The sequence below is a fragment of the Malurus melanocephalus genome, unplaced genomic scaffold (assembly GCF_030028575.1).
Source record: "Malurus melanocephalus ecotype Western Australia unplaced genomic scaffold, MMel_1.1 scaffold_182, whole genome shotgun sequence".
In the NCBI taxonomy this organism is placed as follows: domain Eukaryota; kingdom Metazoa; phylum Chordata; class Aves; order Passeriformes; family Maluridae; genus Malurus; species Malurus melanocephalus.
In genome coordinates, this window is record NW_026623414.1 from 1,181,466 (window position 1) to 1,190,591 (window position 9,126).

At 46.5% G+C, this 9,126-nt stretch overlaps 1 protein-coding gene across 1 annotated transcript; it reads left to right on the forward strand.

Moving 5' to 3' along the window:
• Nucleotides 1–695: 695 nt before the first annotated feature.
• FGF19 (fibroblast growth factor 19) lies at nt 696–4,561 on the forward strand. Its single transcript, XM_057373017.1, has 3 exons — nt 696–921; nt 1,023–1,126; nt 4,117–4,561. Exons 1-3 carry the CDS (start codon nt 696–698, stop codon nt 4,447–4,449), a joined length of 663 nt encoding a protein of 220 aa, XP_057229000.1. The 3' UTR covers nt 4,450–4,561.
• The last annotated feature ends 4,565 nt before the right edge of the window (nt 4,562–9,126 follow it).

Genomic DNA, 9,126 nt, shown 5'->3' on the forward strand with positions numbered 1-9,126 from the left:
ATGGGGCGATGCAGTATTACTTCACACAGGATTTTTTTCCCCCAAGAAGAAGGGACGAACAGGAGCTGTAGAGCCCCCCGGCAGCGGCTCGGCTGAGGCGAGGCAGCCGCATCCCAGGGGCCAGGCTCCATCTAGTGCCACAGGCGGGGATGTGTCCGGAGCCGCTCCGGGACACCCAGCACCTGGCCGGACCGGGCTCTGCGGGGCCGGACCGGGCTGTACCAGCGCCCGTCACCCGTCCCGAACCGGGAGCGGCCGTCCCGTTCCCCAGCGCTCGGCCCCCGCCCGGAGTGGGAGCCCGCGTTCAGGCAGCAGCTCATTGATCTCTGAAAGCGGCAATGAAATGTGGGACGGGTAAGGAGGAAGGCAGGGGCTGAGCCGCGGCGGGGAGCGGGGTTGCCTTGTGCCGCTGGGTGGGCTGGGGACACACACGCCCACCGCCGGGACCTGCAGTGCCCCRGGACGGAGCCTCGGAGGAGCGGAGAGCTCGGAGGTGCGGATGCCGAGGAAGCGACTTCAGGGTGTCCCCTGCGAAATGATGTCACCCGCTCAATATTTTCGGGGGGAGTGACCGATCCGGCTATGAAATGGGCTCTATATCGGATGCGGCCGGATCGATGGGGCTGATAAGGGCGAGCTATAAAAGGCCAGGGGGCGGCTGCGGCCGCGCTACAGCCCCGAGGCGCCGCGCCGCGATGGGGCCGCGCCCCGCCGCGCTGGCGCTGCTCGCTCTGGCGGCCGCCGCCGCCTCCGCGCTGCCGCTGCCGCTGCCTGACGCCGGCCCGCACCTCAACTACGGCTGGGGAGAGCCCATCCGGCTGCGGCACCTCTACACCGCCAGCAAGCACGGGCTCTTCAGCTGCTTCCTGCGCATCGGCGCCGACGGCCGAGTGGACGCTGCCGGCAGCCAGAGCCCGCAGAGTGAGTGGCGGCGGGGAGCGGGAGCGGGGATGGGGCAGGGTCGGGGTGGCCGGGGTGGCATCATGTCCCCTCTCTCTCTCTCTCTCTCTCTCTGCCCGCAGGTCTGCTGGAGATCCGCGCCGTGGCCGTGCGCACCGTGGCCATCAAGGGCGTGCAGAGTTCGCGGTACCTGTGCATGGATGAGGCGGGGCGGCTGCGCGGGCAGGTGAGACCCGCGCTGCTTCCCCAAGGTGGGCTTTCCACCCTGGAACAGAGACCACAGAGCTGGCGTGTTCTAATAACGGGGTAACAAAGCTTTCAGGTGTCCGCCACCCTACCACCCCTCTCGCCCGCCGGCTCTCCTGCGATTCTTGTTATCGTCCCTGCCCGAAAGCCTGTGGGCATTGCTAGAAAGCAGAAAGGAAACATCATTTAGAAAGTAAATTATGTTTTGCGTGTCCCCTCCCAAAATATACGGAAAGGATAGCCAAAGGCAAAATTGTATTTAGGTTTCAAATTCTCATCAGTGGGAGATTGTGATTCTGCTGCAGAAGGAGATTAAGCCGTGGCGTAGAATGTGAATACTTTCTCACTGTTCAGGTCAGGTGTTCTGGAAAAAAAAAATAAAAGAAAGAAAGAAAAAAGAAAGATTGCTCCTCTGGAGAAGAGCTGCAGCCAGCTGGCAGATATTAGATCCAGGAACATAAAAGACCCCGGAGGATGGGGTTGCCATCTCTTAGGAAGCTGCAAACAGAAAAAGGATTTTGAGGGGGAAAGGATGCTTCTCACTGCCTCACTTCTGCCCTGCTGTGACAGGACACCTGTGCGACTCCAAGAGGTTGCAGAGTTCAGTGATCTACTGGTGCCACTTTGTTAGGTCATGCTTTTTCACGAGGTATAGCAACGAGTCATTGACATAAACTCATTTTTAAAGGCACGTGGATACATTATTGACTCTAGGTACAGTTCAGATTCAGTCTGTACAGAAGCCTGAGTTTCACAGACTGATAGCTTTTCATGATGCCACAGTAAAGATAAAACTTGAAATTTTTTGGTTTTTTTTTTTAACGCCAGCAAAATTTCTGCTGATTTAAATCAGGAAAGGACTTGGGCCATTCTCAGAACTCCCAGTATCTTTAATAAGGGCAACACTGATGTTTCTGAATGTGGATATAACATAGAATTAAGCCTTTCTTTCTGAATTTCCTTGCTTTTTCTGGGCTCAAATCAGTCGATGCTATGATTATGTGCACAGGTTCAAATGACATGATAGGTCAATTAGGAGCTTCATATTTGAATGTATATCTAAACCAAATCAGAGCCTAGATTCTGCCCCCATTGCAGCTGGACTTTTAAGTTTCCTATATTTCAAACTGGCTTTCCTGTAACACCATTTTGAAGGCATACATGCTGACTGAAGCTGCATTTGTTGGTGTAGACTATTAAATGCAGGTTGGGTTTTTTTTTCTGAAAACACAACAGCACGTAGCTGTGCTGTCACATCTCCATGGTGTGGACACCTGCTGTCACCTCTGTGCCCACAGCRCAGCCAGGCAGCTCTGCAGGTAAATCTTTACCTTATCAGCAGCACGCTCCGGRGTTCAAGAACAAAAGGGCAAACACGGTGGCTGGGGGCTGAACCTGTACTGCTGCCACATGGCCTGTTTTGACACTGGAAAACTGATGACTAGGGTTGATTTTTGAATGTGCTGCGTGCTGTAGTCTGTAGTTTAGGGGAAATCCTGGATATACTGACATCCTGGAAGTACTTATAGTCTGTCTGGTACTTGTTTATAAAAACCCACTAGAGACCATCCCRATGAAGTGAAGAGAGAAAGATATGRCTGAGACATGGGGATTCAATCAATATCTGTTGTTTGTAGTGTGCTCTTCTTGAGCAAGAAGCTCTTTTATTTCTTTTAGTGAGGCTGAGCACTCATAAAGACAGCTAACAATCCAGCCCCAATTTTTTTTGTCATATACATGTATTTTTCTGAGACACAATGTATGTGTGTATGGACACACTCTTTTATTTGTAGAAAACATCTTTTTCAAAAGAACTAAATTTTTATTGTGCTTTCAAAGGACAATTAAATGCATGCCCTTAATTTTACTCCCTGTTACTGAGGGTGTTTGAGAAAGGCCCCAAAGAATTAAATATTCTCTGTTCAAACAGGCAGAACATTCATGTAAGGACATTGCTGTCACTGCAGACTGACACATAATCAGCAATTGTCTTTTATTGACCACAAGTTCAATCACCTGCAGTAGCTGAGCCTGAAATAGCACCAGAGTTGTTARAAATGTGTAAATGCCTGTATGAAGATCTGGAGCAGTCTGACATACTGATACAAAAGCYTAATATACAAATATATTATTTATATGTATATACATTTATATCTTCAGATATTAAAGCTATATAATATCTGTACAGGCCATTGCAAATGTCATCCTACAAATTCATAGCTAAGAAAACACATTCTTCTGTACAAAATCCTAACCTGTGCTGATATTAGTTTGATAGTTCTCATGTTAACATGAAAAGGACACTCTGTAAATGGGTCTCTTGCAATTTTAGTAAATTTTGAGTGGAAAAGAGTGGAAATTAGCCTTCAGCATTGTTTTTCTGATTGGCCACATTGCCTTTCTACAGACCTGATCCTGAAGCCCTTGCACAGGCAAATCTCTAACAGAGCCGGAGTTCTACACCAGAGGATTGCAGGGTTAGGTCTCATGACTGCAATTAATTACTGTCAGCAATTAAGGAGAGTCAATCTAAATCAGCACTGGCATCTGCAACTCTTTTTCCCAATGCTCAGGACAGATTAGTGTGGTGGCTGTGATGAAGCACATCCTGAGAGTCAAAGCTTTTTTAATGTGATGGATATGGAAAGAACTTAAGGAGTTCTGGAATAGGATAGGATAAAGGATACGATAGGATAGGATAGAATAGAATAGAAATAGAATAGAATAGAATAGAATAGAATAGAATAGAATAGAATAGAATAGAATAGAATAGAATAGAATAGAATAGAATAGAATAGAATAGAATAGAATAGAATAGAATAGAATAGAATAGGGATTGGGACAAGCCAGAGGAAAACTCCCATTGATGGCAGACAGAGAAGGACTTGTCCCACCCAAGGCTTGTTTTGTGGTTGAATACAAGCAGTCTGGTGAGTATATTTGTAATTCTTGTTATTTCCTGCTGTTCAGCTCAGGTATTCCACTGAAGACTGTTCATTTGAGGAGGAGATTCGCCCGGACGGCTACAACGTGTATAAATCAAAAAAACATGGAATATCAGTGTCCTTGAGCAGTGCCAARCAAAGACAGCAGTTCAAAGGGAAAGATTTTCTTCCCCTGTCTCACTTCTTGCCCATGATCAACACAGTGCCCGTGGAGTCAGCAGACTTTGGGGAATATGGTGATTACAGCCAGGCCTTTGAGCCAGAGGYGTTCTCCTCACCCCTGGAGACGGACAGCATGGATCCCTTTGGCATCACCTCCAAACTGGCCCCAGTGAAGAGCCCCAGCTTCCAGAAGTGACTGTGCTCACACAGGCGTTTTCACAGGAATATTGCAGAGTACTGCAGGGCTTTTAGCTCTTCGTGTAGTGCTATTTGAGAACCTTTTTGTATATTTGAGCATGGAGCCAGCCTTGTCCTTGTTGTACCTGTAAGAGAAGAGTGCCATGAGGCTGTCCTGTAGTCTAAAGAATTGCCTATCCATAGTTCTGTTTGGAAAAGGAGGATTACATACAAAAAGTTTAGCAGCTTTAGAAGAGCTCCTCCACAGGTGATGATACAGTAACTACAATTTTTCTGCATCAGCTTCACTATGCCATATATTCACCTGTTATTTCTGCTCCTACAAGCAAATGCAGAAAACCTTTTCCTCCTCAGCGATCTTAAACTCAAATATTTGGACCAAAACTAGATGGAGGAAACATCCTTTTACAGATGTAACTAGAGTTAATGCTGCTTCTTAAAAGGCTGCTAACAACATCCTGGGGAAAACATTCTGTTGAAAGCATACTACTGAAAAAAACAAATCCTGCTTGTATATTGTGTTTTCTTCCCTTAGAAAATAAGGGGAGAAAGGGAAAAATTACTCCCTTCCCTTATTGCTAGAGTGCTTTGGGAAATTTGATCGTTGATTGCTTGTGTAGGCTAAATTATGTTCTCTGTGGCATCAGAATCACGCAACAGAGAGTTCTCATCAAAATCAGTGAGAATTCAGTGCGTGGTTGGAAGAGTGCASAGGACTAGAATTGATGTTCATCAGGTGGGGAATGAACAGCTCAAATTAGTGTTTAAATGAAAATTCTGCTGTATATAAGCATGTCTGTGTTGTTAGCAAATGGGGGAAACCACTGAAAACGGATGTATAGGTCAAATCAGCTGCAAAATAGGTTTTTGTGTTTAACCTTTAACCACCAGGAATTCTTTCAAGTCACTTCCAGGCTTGATTCAGCATCCATGGGAATCAGTGGAGAGATGGTTTAGTGAGTTAAAAGCTGCAGAACTGGGTCAGGATTCTCCTGGAAGGAAGGGATTATGAGTCCCTCTGACCAAGGCACCTGATGTCTTCAGTTCTGTTCTCCCTTTGAAAAGATTCAAGGAAGGAATAACCAAGGTGAAGCCAAAGGGAAAAAAAAAAAAAAAAAAAAAAAAAAGGATAGTTCAGGGATTCTACTTGTTTCCAACAATTCATTTATAATAGAGATTTCTGTACCCAAAAAAATAATAAAAAGAAAAGCTCTACTGGAAATACTGGTTCTTCTGACCTAGCACTTCATTGCCAATGCAATATTTATAATTAATTTATTGAATACATGCATCTGTTTATTTTGTTACTGTTATTTATGCTCAAAATTCTATTTATATACTCCTGAAGGTGGGKTTTTTTTAGTTGTAACAAATCTGGTGAAGTTTTGTAATCACGGAATTTTAGCCAACAGTAGCTTTTTAAATTTCTGTGCATTATCAGTAGTGTATCACATTTGCAATAAAAGAGAAAATCATCTTCAACACTGAAATCTGCTTGACTCTTTTGTCTCKCCCTATGTGCYACATCCATACATCTTTTAAATACCTTCAGAGATGTTGACTCAACCACTTCYCTGGGCAATTTGGTGCAGTGCTTGACAAAAAAATCYTGTGTGTGGGAGGCTGCTCCCTTTTAAAACTGGGAATGATTCTCAGCGGTGCAACCAGGGAGAAAACTGGTGAGTTTTGCCTGAAAAAAGATGTCAGTTTGTGGCAGGAAAAGAGCCTGGGTGTTTCAGTTTGGAAATGCTGGGAGTCACAGGAACAGCAGATTTCTTGGCTGGCCAACGTCTCCTGTGGTGTTTCCCATTCTCTTTTTTGCTGAGCCACTGCCACACATCCGGAGGGCTCCCACTCCTCATGTGTTGATAGAGATAGTTCTGATTTTCAGGTCGTTTCTTTCCAAAATGTTTCAGATTTGAGGGGGTTTCATTTCCAGTTTTGATCAGTCACTTTATTTTCTTTGAACACCTTTCAAGACCTTTTTTTTATTAAAGAAAACCAAAGCCAGAAAACAAGAAAATACAAACGAACTTCTAAAGTTTCGTCAAAAAAAATTCCACTTTTACTTTTCTGCTAAAAGATGGCACAGATTTGACAAGAGACATGGCAAACAATTGAGCTTGGAGGGTACACAGTTTAATTTCACCAGTGAGAGATGTTTTAAGTGGGTGTAACATTGTGAATAGTTCTGAAGGGTGCAAAGACAGGAGACAATACATTTGAGAACAGCATCTTGAGCTCTCTGGTGACCCTATTTGCTGACACCTTTGGATTACCATCTCCCACCAGCAGCACAATGTTTTTTCCTGCAACAGCATGAGTAGAGGTTGGTTCAATATTTATTCAGACAGAGGGAAGAATGCCAGGAGCCAAATTAACCCACACCGCTTCCTGGRGCACTTTAGTTTTCCTTGAAGCTTTCCCATCCCAGCTCTGACCAAACCTGGCTGCTTTGCTTATAAAATCTGACAAAATCTCAGCTTGAGGTGGGAGGATTGCTGGGAAATGCTTCCCCTGCCCTGCAACACCTGACTGGCTCAGGAACTGGGTGTGCAAAACCTCCAAAAAGCACCTTTGGTTCTGTGGGAATGCAAACATCACCGCCACTCCTCACCACACAGGTCCCCTGTCCATCAGAGCTCCTCAAAGACAGTAGGACAATGCTTTCATTTGCAGTAGCACATTTTACAGCCCTAAAAGGTTTTTAAAGCTCAGGTGTCAAATGTCTCCTTGTGAAGCCTCAGTTGGAAGCTGTGATGTGCAAATACGATTTGTTAGAGGGGTGGGGAGGCTGCAGGAAAGGAGATATTGAGAGTCTTCATTTCCACTTGGAGGAAGTGTAAAAAACCTATAAATCAGTTCAAAAGTCATAGTGTCCACTTCACCTCTGTTCAAATCACTGCAACCCTGTTTGTGGAAAACTTGGGGCCACTCTTTCTACTCTGCCAGTGTACTTCGCATATGCRTGGAGAACAACACAACAAATTAAATAAAATTTCTTTTTTTTCCTCAAAAATATGTGTGAGCCAACACCAGGCTGGCAGAGTAGTGTGATGTACCCAGAGCCACATTTTCATTAAGTATCTGGAAAGTAACAGTGTAAGTTAACATTAAAACATAGGTTTATARTTAAGTATAAATACTTATTTTGACCAGTGTTGATTTGTAATAACTCGTAAGTGTTGTAACAGAGCAGCCTAGAATGCCACCCTACAGTTTGGATGGGTATTTACACCAAAAATATTTATATTTTAGGATTACAGAATGATTTGGGTTGAAAGCACCTTAAAGATCATCTCATTCCAGGAGCACAGACACCTTCCACTGGTCCAGGTTCTTCAAAGCTGAATCCAACCTGGCCTTGGACACTTCCAGCGATCCAGGGACAGCCACAGCTGCTCAGGGCAGCCTGTGCAGGATTTTGGGGACGCAGAGCGGGATTTTTGGGATGCAGAGTGGGATTTTTAGGACGCAGAGAGGGATTTTTGCGATGCAGAGTGGGATTTTTGGGACACAGGGATTTTTGGGACGCAGGGCGGGATTTTTGGGAAGCAGAGCGGGATTTTGGGGACGCAGAGATGGATTTTGGGGACGCAGAGCGGGATTTTGGGGACGCAGAGCGGGATTTTGGGGACGCAGAGCGGGATTTTGGGGACGCAGAGTGGGGTTTTGGGACGCAGAGTGGGATTTTGGGGATGCAGAGAGGGATTTTTGGGATGCAGAGCGGGATTTTTGGGATGCAGAGCGGGTTTTTTGCGATGCTGGGTGGGACTTTTGGGACACAGAGTGGGATTTTGGGGACGCAGAGCGGGGTTTTGGGATGCAGAGCGGGATTTTGGGGACGCAGAGCGGTGTTTTGGGACACACAGCAGGATTTTGGGGACGCAGAGCAGGATTTTTGCGATGCAGAGAGGGGTTTTGGGACGCAGAGATAGATTTTGGGGACGCAGAGACGGATTTTTGGGACGCAGTGCGGGATTTTTAGGAAGCAGTGCGGGATTTTGGAGACGCAGAGCGGGATTTTGGGGACACATAGATTTTTGGGACGCAGAGACGGATTTTGGGGACGCAGAGATAGATTTTTGGGATGCAGAGCGGGATTTTGGGGAAGCAGAGTGGGTTTTTGGGACGCAGAACGGGATTTTGGGGACGCAGAGATGGATTTTGGGGATGCAGAGCAGGATTTTTGGGACGCAGAGCGGGATTTTTGGGACGCAGAGAGGGATTTTTGGGACACAAAGTGGGACTTTTTGGACGCCGAGAGGGATTTTTGGGATGCAGAGCGGGATTTTTGGGATGCAGAGAGGGATTTTGGGGACACAGAGCAGGATTTTGGGGACGCAGAGAGGCATTTTGGGGACGCAGAGACGGATTTTGGGGACGCAGAGATAGATTTTTGGTTCGCAGAGCAGGATTTTTGCGATGCAGAGCGGGATTTTGGGGACGCAGAGATAGATTTTTGGTTCGCAGAGCGGGTTTTTGGTTCGCAGAGCGGGTTTTTGGGATGCAGAGAGGGATTTTTGGTTCGCAGAGCGGGATTTTTCACACGCCGTGTCCCTCAGGCCGCGCTCTGTGGCGGGACTCTGGCGCCCCCTGGTGCGCACGCGCCGCCACAGCGTGTGGGCGTGGCCTGTCCGCAAGAGGGGCGTGGTTATCGCACAGGCCACGCCCC